The sequence below is a fragment of the Ambystoma mexicanum genome, chromosome 7q, assembly GCF_040938575.1.
Source record: "Ambystoma mexicanum isolate Mex_15411 chromosome 7q, UKY_AmexF1_1, whole genome shotgun sequence".
In the NCBI taxonomy this organism is placed as follows: domain Eukaryota; kingdom Metazoa; phylum Chordata; class Amphibia; order Caudata; family Ambystomatidae; genus Ambystoma; species Ambystoma mexicanum.
Genome location: NC_090941.1, coordinates 667,519,935 through 667,533,337, shown reverse-complemented (window position 1 = coordinate 667,533,337; position 13,403 = coordinate 667,519,935). Strand labels below are relative to the sequence as shown.

The 13,403-nt window shown below is 45.8% G+C and overlaps 1 protein-coding gene across 1 annotated transcript in view; it reads left to right on the top strand.

The window, feature by feature from the left end:
* The window catches only part of GTF3A (general transcription factor IIIA), a 152,452-nt gene that overhangs the window by 70,909 nt on the left and 68,140 nt on the right, over nt 1–13,403 (top strand). The window contains exon 4 of the mRNA XM_069639704.1: nt 414–502. Within this exon, the coding sequence (XP_069495805.1) occupies nt 414–502 (89 nt within the window). The remainder of the gene's footprint in view (nt 1–413; nt 503–13,403) is intronic.

The window sequence follows — 13,403 nt, the reverse complement described above, 5'->3', positions numbered from 1 at the left end:
ATTACTCACGCATTTAGTGTACTGAATTTCTGGTGCAAGGCCTATAGCAATGCAAATGTGGGAGAAAATATTGCTAGTGTGGGTCTCCCACTACAAATTGTAAAGCTGTTTTTTCTGGGATGAGACCTTCATCTGCAGAAGAATTTTGAAAATGAATTTGTAGGCCTGGCCAAATAACCAATACATCCCAACCCCTCCCTTACGCCCTCTAACAGTAGCATCCCACCTATCAAAATAAAATATTCTCAACTGGATTAAAAGTCAAATGTTTTGACTTGTTAGCCAAAATGTACTTTTTGGAGGGTAATGGTTGTTGCTTCTCAACATGCATCTTTTTAGCACCGATTCCTTTTTTGTGTACGGTGAATTGGGTAGTCTGGGTATTGCCTTCACTTTTGCATTTCTTTCCTTAGTGCGACTTTGAAGGATGTGGCAAGGCCTACAAGAAACACCAACAGCTAAGAGTCCATCAGTGCCATCACACCAATGAGTTGCCGTTCAAGTAAGGATGATCTTTACAGGGGAAAGTGGTATCTATTTAACACATGGTAGCAAATGTATTTGCATTCTTCCAATCCGCACTTGTGATGCAAAGACTACTGCTCGGAGTACAGGAATGAGGGGTGGCTAAACTTCCTACTGAACCCCACACTACTACACCAGCAATGATCCCAATCTTAAGGGTTCAACCTAACAGGTATACATGCTTTGCCTCTTTTTGTGACATGGGCTGAGGGAAGGTATATACTAGGTAAAGGTGTGTGCTGATGACAGTAGCAATCCAAACGAGTGAAATCAATCCTAAATTGGAAGTCCAAGGGTCTTGGACAATGGGAGCTTTAAATCAATGCAATCAAACTAAAGTCATGAACCCTCTCCCTCCCTGTAAAGAAACCCAGAATGCTGAAGTTTGAGTGAAAGGGTAGTGATGTTCATCCAATACTCTGCTGCAATGTTTTTTGCTCCGTTATGTCTTTAGAGGGGGGTTTAAGTTGCTATGCCCATGTACATTTTGAAGTACCTTAGTGCTTCTCTTTAGGTGCTCAACAGTTTTGAGCCGCGCTGCTCAGTGCTTCCACTGTGATCGAGACACTTGGAGTTGTGTGGTTTGTCGTAATGTATATTACGTGTGCTGTGAGGTGCGCGTGAGGTTGAGCGTAGCTTGGAACGTGCAGTGTATGACTGGAGGCTACGTTCTATGTTTGACAGTTGAGGTTGACTATTGTGGCCGGGTGGGATGTGCCGGTGTCATTCGCTTACCATCAACGTAATAAGGATGGCGCTGTAACGAGTAATAAACGTACCATATATATTACTTACCTGCGTATTGGATCAATGTAACATGATTTACATCATGGTTCCACTGGCAATAGGTTTGTGCAAGCTACTGTTGTGTTGGCTGTGTTCGTGATGGCCGATGGCTTCCTATGACTCAGCATGGCTGTCAAGTCGCCAGCCAGACGATTATTCTGATGGCTGGAGTTTATTCCAGCAGCACACATCCACATGCAAATTAGCAGGCTTCACAGCCAACTTGGCAATCTTGTTGGGTGCTGCAGCCCATGGCAATGGGTTAAGCTGCCATGTGGATGTTTTGTACAACGCAAAAACAGCAAAATGGCACTTCTAGAGCTTAGAAATGCATTGATCATGGTCGAGCCACCTTGAGTTGAACTGGGTCCAAGCTGCTTGCAGGTTCAATCCAAAGTATACAGCACAAGGTTGGTACCTCAGTTCTACACTTCCGCTCCTGGAAGTTGGCTAGCACCGAAGGGGACCTTCACATCCATTGAACAGCAAGTTCCATTGCCACGGCTAGAGGGGCCTTGGCCATCCCTGGGGATGGCTGGGGAGCAAAGCTTGCTTTTGCCTTGCATGCTTTCTGGCAGATTACTTTGAGATGGGCTGTATCACCAAAAGGGACCCAGCAACTAAGGGTGTTCCTCCTCCATGTAATGGCATAAGGGATTAGCCCAAAGCAAACCTGCGACGATCAGTTATTTTTTTACAAGTGCCCTTTGCCTTCTGACCTCGTCTAGAGTACCTTGCAGATGATGGGAGCTGGAAGTTGTACTGTCCTTGCATAATCAGATGGTGGAAACCCCTCTTTCACTCTACCTCTTCTCTGGCTACTTTAACTCTACAACTTTCCCTTGTTTGACTTCCAAGGGGCTCCAGGGGTCTGCACCCTAGTGAGTGGCTTTTTCAGTGCTGGTCTCGAAGATGGCCTGGTGGGGTTCCTGTGCCCAGGAAAAAGGTGTTGCCCTTCCTGCAGGAGGATTAAAGACATTTTCTTGGCCTTCATCCACATGGCAGTTGTGGAGACATCAAAGGCTGTTAATGCACATCTGCATTCTCACAGAGCTGACCCTCTGCCCCCCCAACCCCTCCAAGCCAGGCCCCCCTTTACCTCTTTCAGACATATCATCCACCCATAACTACACCAATGTGGGTGTTATTAGTCCTAGGTATTTTTTATTTGCCCAGCTCAAGATTGTATTCACAAAATACATCTCAGAATCACAGCCTGACCCGCCACTGCATGAATACGGCATGCATGGTCTGATTTCTGATACCATGTTCACCGTGCACTGGCAGAATGGATCTGGGCCCTCGGGCATAAGAGACAAGGAGAACATATCGTTTGGCGATAAGTACATGGGACAGGATGGTTGAAGGGGCATGGGGAGCGTGGGGGCAGACTTGGCCCCCATTGAACGGCACAGAGGCAAGTGGGGTCAGGGTGAACAAGGCATTAGAGCAGACTAGGACAACTGATTTCAGTGGGATTTTGTTGGTGGGATTTGGGTAAAGGGGTCGGTACTCGCATGGATCACATTTTATTTGCATTTGAGGGGTTCAAACCAGCAGTCCATTCATAGGAAAACATCTTGTTATGGTAGATTTTCATTTTTTACATAAATCTCTGCCACATGCGAATCCCCTAGCACTTTCGGATTTTTGATCTGTTCCCCTGAGGGGAGGGGGGGGGGGGCGCAGGCGCGGTCGACCTTTTCCACACGTTCTTTTACCCATCTGCTTTTTTCTTTTTTTAACTCTTGGAGTAATCTTTTCCTCTATGGCATCTGTCATTTATTTTTGTGACACATAGCACTCTTTCCAGTGTGGCTGGGAGCCTCCAGTGCCATCCACCAAATGCGGTCCGTAGCTAGGAAAACTTCTGCGCCATAGCTGACATTAGCCATCACTTTGGCCTTATAGACTTGAATCACCGAAGCCATAGAAAAACGGCTAAATCTTTTTAGCAGAATTTGTGCCTCTGATGCCAGGTGTCACCCTTGATTTCTATTGAGAAATCCTTGGGGCATCATGTAAACTAGTGTTCATCACATCCCCAGGTACGCGAAGGAGGTGTCAAACTCTATTCATTCTCAATTTAGATGCCATGGTGGTTAAGATTTTTTTCCTCCCAGCAGCAGATTAGAAGTTTCGTTTTAGGAACATTAATCCTGATTTTAACACAGCCCTGAAGTTAATTTTACTGTCTTTTGTAATCCAGTGGGGGTTTGGTTGATTAAGACTAAGTCCTGTGCATAAAGCAGATACCCCACTTGCTACCCATTAAACCTTGGCGGGAAAGATCTTATCAGCCGAGGATCCTACGGCCAAGATAAAAAATTCAATAGCTCTGCTGCCAAGGGGCAACACTGTTTAAGGCCTAGCTTTGTTTCAATGCTCGGATGTCTGCCCTTAGTTTGTCCCAGAGCAGCTGGCGATTAACAGAGTTGAAAGCTTGTTTTGCTCGAAGGGCTTTAGTTTTCAAGATGTTCAGTAAGAATACATTTAGAGCAGTCCTGACTTGTTTTACAAAGCCTGCTTGATGGAGGTCGAAACTTGCTGAGTCCAAAATCCACTGCTTCAAACTCTTTGAGACCAATGCAATGGGCCGGTAGTTGGTGGGGTTGTCCCAGACTCCCTTTTTCAAAATCTTTACTATTCTATATGCCAAGAGTCTTGTACCTTCCCCTGCCTTGCGATCCTGCCAAACAATACCCAAAGGAAATCCGTCAACGCCCACTGCTTTGCCTTGAACAATTATGTTGGTAGAACATCCGGTGGCTGTTCTTTTCTGCAATTTCATTTGCTTGTCCCTTCTTGGTTCTTTTGCCGTGCTGGGTCAGGGGAGGTACTGGTTTGACTGCGACAGGAATCCCTTTGGGAAGCCCACCAAGGCTCCAGCTTGTCTGTGGACAGGAAAAGGGGGGGGGGGGGGGGGAGTAGTAACTCTGTTCGGTCTTCTGGCATGTATGCCTAGGACCAGTAGCAATTGCGGAGCTGACCGTCCTGAAAGCGGCTGTCACCACCCAGAGTTTGAATGGTGCATGTGTGCTGGTTGGCTGGGGTTCCTGGATGAAGGGGTTGGATCCTGAGACTGAAGATGAGCTGACCACTGGAACTGGAGAAACTATGAAGGAGAGGTCACACCTGCAGCCACTTCTGACAATCGGAGATGCATACTGTGTAAAGGCTGCTGTGATTTGAAACCCCAACCCACCATCCACCCCCCCCTCCCGTCCTTCCAAGCATCAGAATTAAGGACGGTTCTTACCCTTAGACTGATTTGACCAAATCAGTTTTGAGGCGACCTGCATTTCGAGCCATACCACAAAGAGCTGTGACCTTCATGGGCTGCACCACCAATGCCCTGAGGCCTGTGGCCACTGCTGTGCAGCGCATAGTTTTCTGAAGATATCCTCCTGAAACTGTGGGAAAGATTCCACTCGCCCCCTCACCAGATTGCTGGACCACAATGGCAAGACGAAACAGACCAGCCAGTATTCATTCCTCCCTGGTGTTTCCCAAAAGGTGCCATAATTGCAGAACTCTGAATAATGCTTTGCTGAAAGCCTCTTCATTCAAATGCTGATGTGAGATCCACGTGTGTCCCTTTTTGGCTGCATGACCAAGAATCTAGTGACCTGGTCTGCTGCATTGTGTGGGCATCGTGCTGCAACCTCTTCATGAATACGGTACTGTGAGACTCTAGGTAGAACTTGCCTAGAGTTGCTTTGCTGCTCCTGTGTTGCTGCAGTGCTGATTCGTGTATTTGGCCCAGGCCTAACGCCTGTGCCTTCAGGGAGCCTTCTCCGAAGGTCTTTTTTCCAACACTGTTACTTGCTGCAGAAGACTTCCCCTGGAACCAACTGTCTACACCTTATAGGGATGGACTTCTAAGTGTGGGGCCTCTGTGGAAATATTGCAAAGTAATGAACCTTGTGTTGGTTTCTTTCATTTTACCTGAAACGAAAACTTTTGAATTGCACACTGCCATTTTAATGTATGCAAAAGTGTTTTACTTACACTCTTGCATTGGTTCTTCGATGTACTGATTTTGTTATAGTACATACTTTTTACCTTTTTTAGTGTTTATAAAACCATAATTTTTATGTAACTTTGGTGTCATTGTTTCCTTGGGTCTTTGTGTAAAAGTTATTTTGTACCACCTACAGCACTTTCTCCCTCAAAGATGAGCTTGGCTCTGCCATTGCTACCCACATACTTGTGTGGCTCAAACCTATGCTAAGAGTGGGAGCCCTGTGTCTCAAGTGAGTCTTGTAAATCCCTACCTTTGGTAGACTTTTTAACTCTAACAGATCTGAGCAGTGTTACAGGTATTGCAACTTTGTAACCGTCTAAGGTGTGGGTATAGTAGAAACAAAAATTGGAATGTTACGGATGGATTTGTATTCATAAAACATTTACAAAACCTAATTGGCAGTGGTGGAAGAAAAATGTCGAAGAAAGACTAACCTAGTTACCGGAAAGGGTGAAATATGAGATTTCAGACTAGTACGGTAGAAAAGCGAATATCTAAAGGTATGCATTCAAGTGTTCTGGAGCAAGAAGGGAGAGAACAAAATTGAGCAGGGTTGCAGAAAGGTTTAATTACCAAGTAGAGCTGAAGATAGTGAGGCCGGAAGGGTGAGCTGAAAGACTACAGTGGGAGCCTTTGCTGTGGAATCACTTGAACACTGACGGGAATCTAAAGGGAGAATGGCGATAGAAAGAAGGGATAGGAAAAGAGGATGTGACTCGCAGAATTAGGGCAAAGAGGTTTAAGATGAGAAGAGGGAAGACCAAACGGCAGGTCTGAGCAATGGTCCAGACAAGAAAAGATTGGAGCTAAAATATCTTTAGGGCCATGAGGACAAAATATATTGGACATGATTAATATGAAGGTGAAAACGACGGGTACGGTCAGTATTGGAGATGGAGGGAATTATTTTGTGCGGATGACTGAAATGAAAAGTACAGAGGGTGGAAAAATTGGGTAATAATCTGGGAGGACATTTTGGTCTTGGAGGGGTCCAGGTATAGTAAATTGAGGACATCCATTATTGGGTGGCCAAAACCAATTCTGGTGAATTGAAATGTCCAAAAAAGAAAGCAGACCTGGGATTCATCGGCGTAGACGTGATAAGTTTAGAGACTGGGAAGAGATGAGACCCGTTCAATGGAAGGGTTGAGTGATTTTTGAGTAGGAATGATGCTTACATGCTTAAAGGAAGAAGTGGACAACGTGACTGAGAAGAACAATGCCATGGTTAATGTGTAGATTACTGTAATTGAGGCATAGGGTTAAGGTTGTACAATGGGTGAAAGATTTGGAGGCAGTGTCGGTCAATAAGGGCGTGGGGGGGTAAACGGATGGGAGAGGGAGTGCAGAGGTGGGGGGAATTTAGGGTGTGAGGTGTGCAAAGGAACAGTCAACTTCTGCAAAATTGGTAGAAGGGGTGTGGAAGGGTAAAGAGGTTTTATAGATTTTATGAACCTGGTATAAGTGATGCGCTTAGTGACTTAGTGACTTAGTGACTTAGTGACATAAGACTGAAGGGCATAGATCAGTGGGCAAAGTTTTCTTCAAGCAGCGTTCATCTCGGAGGAAAGGGATGGTAGAGATCGGGGCAAGCCAAGGTTGGTAGGGGAAGGGTTTGACGGAAGGGATGGTTTGGGTCAATATTTTGCAAAGAACCATCCCTGTCTGAGGAGAGGGAGGCAAAGGTCACTGGTATGGTGACGGAGAAAAATGTCAAAACGTGTTCTGACTCGAGAGTGGAGGAAGGAGTATTACGGCTGTAGAAGGGACGGAAGCTAAGAATGAGGGAAGTGATCAGATTAATAAAGGGGATATGCGTACCCTGAGGTATTGGGTGTTATGGAAGTGTGAAAGAGCTGATCCAGAGACATGCGGTGGGAAAAGTGTAAGAAAAATGTTTGCAGTGATGATGATCCGGAAGAGGGTGGTAGAATGAAGGGGGAATCGCAAAGCATGAAGGGGAATAGTGTAAAGTGGGCAGTGCAGAACTTCACAGTTGGAGAAGTGGGCCGCGCGTTTGGACAATAAAAGTGAGGGTGAAAACTAGAGAAGGAAAATTGGCATTCAAACGAGTAAGATTAGCTGGCGCTGGTTCGAGTCCAGAAAGAGCGATAGACTCCACTGCCCTTCCCACGAACAAAAGGAGTTTGGGAGCGTTTACTAGAGGCAGAAGTATTGGACTGGAATCACTCCTTGTAACAGCTCAATTCCTGAGCTCTTCAGAGAACCAGCAGTCCAAAGCCCAACTGACACAAAGGTGGCAGAGTAGGAAAAAGGGGTTAGATAAGATTGATTGCGAGTGGAGCGGGATCTGTAGGTTCAGGGAGAGAACTAATGTAAGATGTAGAGCATGAAAAGATGGGAAACCGGAGTGAAAAAACCAGCAACAGAGAAAATTCCTGTTTTTTCTGATATTTGAAGGGAAATTACAGAACTGAGTAGTCAAAATTAAAAGCAGACCGGTCAGCATGAAAAGTGGCAACTGGGGTGCACAAGCGCCCTTACACAGGTTGCAAAGGAAAGCATTCAAGATGGTCCCCGCACTTGCTGGTAAAAGGTGCAGGGGAAGGCCATGTGCATTGTATGCTGCAGTGTCAGAAATGGAGGTCTCCATGTTACTGGTGATGGAAATGTCAAAAGGTATGTGGACATCCAGGAGGGGGCACCCTCCTGGATTCCTTGTTTGCAGATGGGTGGCTGACGATGTCAGGGCTGCTGAAAGGTCGAGTATTCATGGAAGTTTGAAGTGGTGGCAGTAGTGAGAAAGCTGAATAATTGGGTAATTGTGGATTCTCTGTAGACTGACTCTGTGAATCCTCATGTGGATTTCATGTTGACCTTCCAACATCTGAAGTTTGATTTACTTTTTTCTTTTAGAACCGAATGCCACAGTATTGGGGCATCTTTGGGGAAGACTTGCCAAAAGTTGTCTGGGACGCTAGTCTGCAGCAGGCTTCATTTGAATCTGTTGAACAGCTGCTGATTTAAAGCCCGGCAAGATCTATGAATGAGAGATGTGTTCTTTTTTCAACATGTTTATTGCCATTTTTAAAGAAACAATCGACATTGAAAACATCCGTCTCCCCCCCCCCCCACCCCCATTCCCTTAATCCTGGAGCCAGGTGCACTGTCTTTCTCTCTACTTAGCAGCAATTGTGAAGTCAGGGGGCCCTATTCCATTAGTTACTCTCATATAGGCAAGGACTTGTGACTCCATTCCCTCCTTTTCATGGATCGGAGTCCTCTTGTGAGTCAACAATTCCTAACAGTTGCTGCTTTAGGACACCATGCTCTCGTCTTTCCTCCTCCGAGGTATGCCAGGAGGGCGGACCAGTCTGTTAACTCAGAGTGATCTCCCTGTATGGAGTATGTGAGCCATTCCATGGCAACCACTGACCATATTTTTGCAATCCACTCATGTTCCTGTGGCGATGCTTTCAACTTCCACTTGCGGGCCAATACCATAGCTGCCGACATCATGATTACGTTTACTCTATGGAGTGATTTTGTTGGAATATCGGCCAGGGTCCTATTCAGGCAAAGCATATCTACCCACTTATTTTTCCCCTTGCACCTTCCCCAGGACCTGTGATAGCCTGGTGTATGCATCCCCAATATGTGTCCAGCTTTGGGCATTCCCACCAAATGTGCGCCTATGTGCCAATCCCCACCCACAGTCTCTTCAGAAAAGTTGGGAAGAATTTGGGTACATTTTATGCAGTCTGACTGGGGTTAAGTGCCACTGAAACATTAACTTTAGCCAGGTCTCCCGGACCTGAAGAGATCTAGGGAGTTTAGATATCTGGATCCACAGTTGTTGCCACTCTTGCTCCCCTATGTCAGTGCCTGTGTCTGCCTCCCACTTTCTCGTATGGGTCCAGCTTGGTGTGCTTTCCCCTTCCTTTGTGTTTGTATATAGAGGTCATCGGGCGCTTGTCCCAAGACTGGGTTTCTAAATATTTTTCAAATGGGGTTTGGGGCCGTGAACACGCTTGTTTCAGTTGTGGGTGGGACAACAGACACGCAATTGCATGTATCCATACCTATGTCTCTCTTCTAGCTCAAAGTCTGAGTCTTTGACTTTGCTGCCTGCAAACATCTCACACCATTCGGCAGCCGCCTTGATACCACTTGTTAAAGGTTGTTCCACAGCCTGGGGAGAATTGTGGGTTTTCAAACAGCAGCGTGTAGGGGGAGGGGAAGGTTGTAACATAAGCCCATTTCACCACAGCATCCCATGTCTCCCCCACCGTCAATGTAATTTTGCTAGAATACATTTGGGGTGTTCTATCAGCCCTCAGTTTCCATAGCATTCCCCTCTAGGTGTCCTGCCACCACTGCCCTATACATTGGGCGCCACGGTTTATCCCGGTCGTCCCTTTGCCAGTCCCTGAGTATTCTAATTTGTGCCATTCGGTAGTATGGCCTGAAATCCGGCTCGCCCATTCATCCTCGGCAGTTGGTGTTCTCATGAGGTTTGCAGAGATTCTCTGGTGTTTTTGCTTCCAAATGAAACTTTGTGGTTTTCTGTAGGGCTCTAAAGACACATGGGATGTCTACGGGTAGTGCGGCAAATAGATATAATAGCAGTGGCAGTATTGCCATTTTTAAGATGTTCACCCGCCCCATGAGATGGCTAGCGGCCCCCAATCAATTAGCTTTGAATTAAATTTCTCCAGTAGAGGCGGGTAATTTGTCTGATATGTTTCTTCTATAGTTTTAGTTATGTGTACCCCCAAATATTTGATTTTATGGCTGGCCCATCTAAAGGCGTGTGCAGATATAATTTTTGTTCAGTGAGGATGGGCAGATTTAGACAGAGTAATTCTGACGTATTGCTGTTTATTTTCAGCCCAGCCACTCGTCCGAACCGGTCGAGTTCCTCGCAGACCCCTCTCTAGGGACTGCTCAGGACACATTGGTGTAAGAAGTAGACCGTCCACAAAGGCGGCCACCAATTATGGAGTCTGCCGTTCTTACCGCCGCCAAGAACGGTTCGTGGTGCAGAGCGTACAGCAGCGGGGAGAGTGAACAGCGCTGTTTAGTGCCTCGCTCTACTTTAACCTGGTCAGAGATTTGACCGTTGATTGTTAATTGGAGGGTTGGGACTTGGTAGTTGGCCATAATCCTGTGTATTTGGGGCTGAAGCCCATTTTAGTCATTGTGGTGAAAAGGAAGCCCCAATCCACCCGATCGAAGGCCTTTTCGGCATCTATCGCTAGTAGTAGTGCAGGTACCTCCTTTCACTGCACCATTTCAATTAGATAAGCTATACTCTTCACGTTGTCTGCCATTTGCCGGCCCCTAATGAAGCCCGCCTGGTCAGATTGTACTAATTTGGGCATGATAGTCTAGCCTGGATGCCAGGACCTTGGTGTGTATTTTAGCATCCACATTTATTAATGCTATCGGCCGATAGGACCCACATATCTCCGTATCCTTCCCCTTTTTGTGTGTAAGGATGATCTTTGCCTCCTCCATTGACCTAGGTATGACTTTAGTGGACCCTATGTGGTTGAACAATCTTGTTAGATGAGGGATTAGGAGTTCTTTGTGTAGTTGGTAGAATTCAGAGATACGAGGGGGTTGAGTCAAAGGCTTCCCAAGCCAATAGCTTGATAGGAGGTTACTGAAGCCTTGCAGAAAGAGCTAGATTATTACTAGCTCAGAACAAAAAATCACCGTAGAGGAACAATACAATATAAATTTATTTAACAGGAAGACATTTTTGAGTTTTTTTGTGCCATTATGTGGCATATATGCATACAATAGATCTGCATTATAGTGGATTAGTATACAATAGTGACAGTCTATTTTCTGTGTTGTTTACTTTCACAACACATTAACTTTGTCGACACTTGAGTATGTGTTTCTGGTTCGGTAAATAGATGAAATGAGGCAGTGGCTGATGGAATTGGAGCAGCGCTGCACAGAGGATACCGAACTGTCTTCAGGACTTGGAGGTCGATTTCAGACTGGGTGAATGAGTGGGGCGTCATCCTATAGTAAAAGAGGCTATGTTAAAAACGGTGAGTCTAGATTATGTACACTAATGGTGAGAAAAAGCAAGGCAAGGGACCTACCATATGAATGTTGATTAGCGCCATGGCTGTGGTCTAAGTAAATAGCAGCTGCTGGAAATGCGGCTGCGGGGGTCGATCTGCAGATGTCAGAGGCCCCGATCTAAGTCAAAAGGGAGTCAAAAATGACTGGTAAGAGTTAATCTATGCAGGGGCCGTGACTGTGCGAATGGTTTCATCGAGCTTGTGTACAGTGGGCGGCCAAGACTAGGTGTCTGAGGTGAAGAACACTCATGACTGATTCTCCAAATTTAAGAGAGAGTTAAGGTGAGGCAAGCGGTGGATTAATACAGAAAACGCAATAATTGCAAGTCCGTTATTTAGTGTTGTTTTAATTATGCTGGGAGACCGATAATGTGCAGACTGTTTAATTATCAGTGTAGGGCGCGAGTAATCCAGGGATCTGGACAACAAGGGTGAATTGTAGGAGTGGAAATTATGCGAAACCTTAAGTAATTGCGAAAGTTGGTGCACGCAATGCGAGGGGAGAGAGCTGTGCCGAGAGACTTACCAGTGTCCCAGTCGGGAAAAGAGCTGTGTCACTGTCGTCGGGTGTGCTAGACTGACTGCGCATGTCAGTAGTTAAAACGAGGCCGTAGTGCTCGCAGGCACTGCGCATGCGTCTGGGGATAGTGTACGTGGTGGGCGCGGTCGTAATCAGTGCGTAGGTTCGCGCATGCTTGTTGGTCATGTGTGGTAGTGGACGCAATTGAAACCTGGAAATGCGTAAGCCTTTTTACTCCTTGAAACATCAATAAGGAGATAGAGTTACCGGCATGCAAGCAGAATTATTTATAACAATAGAGTCAATAGGTACTTATATTGTTATGATGCCAACAGTGTAGGGTTTCATTTCTAGTCATGTGTTACAGTGTAATGCAGAGAAACATTACGGCACTCCATAACATAGTGCCTCCGAATACATTACAAATATAAACAGTATGCAATTGCTGTATCTTTTCTGTATAGACAGATGACCTTAATAAAATGCTCTGTTATATTAAACTGCGTAAACTCGAAAATTATGGGCAGCTGAAGGCTGAAGGGAGCGTACTCCACTGGTTAGAGGAGACAAATGGGTGTATGGGTAAACATGGCGTGGTCAAGGCTCGATGAAGGGAGCAATGGGATATGACTTCACTTATTGAAGAACAGGTTCCATTCGATGGAAATATTAAGACCCTGTCTCTCAGAATCCAGGCGATAAATCCATTTTTGCTCAAGTTTACGAAGGGCAAGGTCCCTGTTGCCTCCGCGGGAAGGGTTGCCTACTGTTTGCAATATTGCCCAGAAGATGTCGTTATGGGTGTGATTCATCATCTTGAAGTGTGCCACTAGTGGTTTATCTTCTATTTGGTTTCGCACACAGGAACGGTGTTCGCAAATCCGTTGTCGAATTTCTCTCTTTGATTTGCCTATGTAGATAAGGTCACAGGGGCATTTGATGATGTATACGCACCATTTTGTTTTACAGTTGGTGAACGAGTTGAAGGTCCACTGGTTTCCTTTCAGATCGATGGTCTTGAGGTTGGCCGTGAGGTTACAGACGGAGCAATTGCCGCATTTGAAATGGCCTATCACAGGCGGGAGGTTCCACAGTGTGGTTTGAGTACTGTTAGGAGCATCCACTTCTGTGTACGTGTGTACAAGTCGGTCTTTCAGGTTGCGACTCCGTTTGAAGGCGAATCTTGGTTTGTCTGGTTTAAAAGATTCTGTCTGTAGTATGTCCCAGTTTTTTAGGACTGCCTTTTTGATTGAGTTACTCAAGGGAGTAAAAGTGGTGACGCAGGTCATTTTAGAGTTGGATTGATCTCTGGTGGTGGGAGTGAGGCAAGTCTCCCGATTGGTGTGTTTGACTCTTTTTCTGGCCTGACGGATAATATGGCTAGGATATCCCCGTTCTTTTAGACGGGTAGCAAGTTCTTTGCTCTTGGATTCGTATTCAGTTAGTGTGGAGCAATTACGTCTGATACGTAAGAATTGGC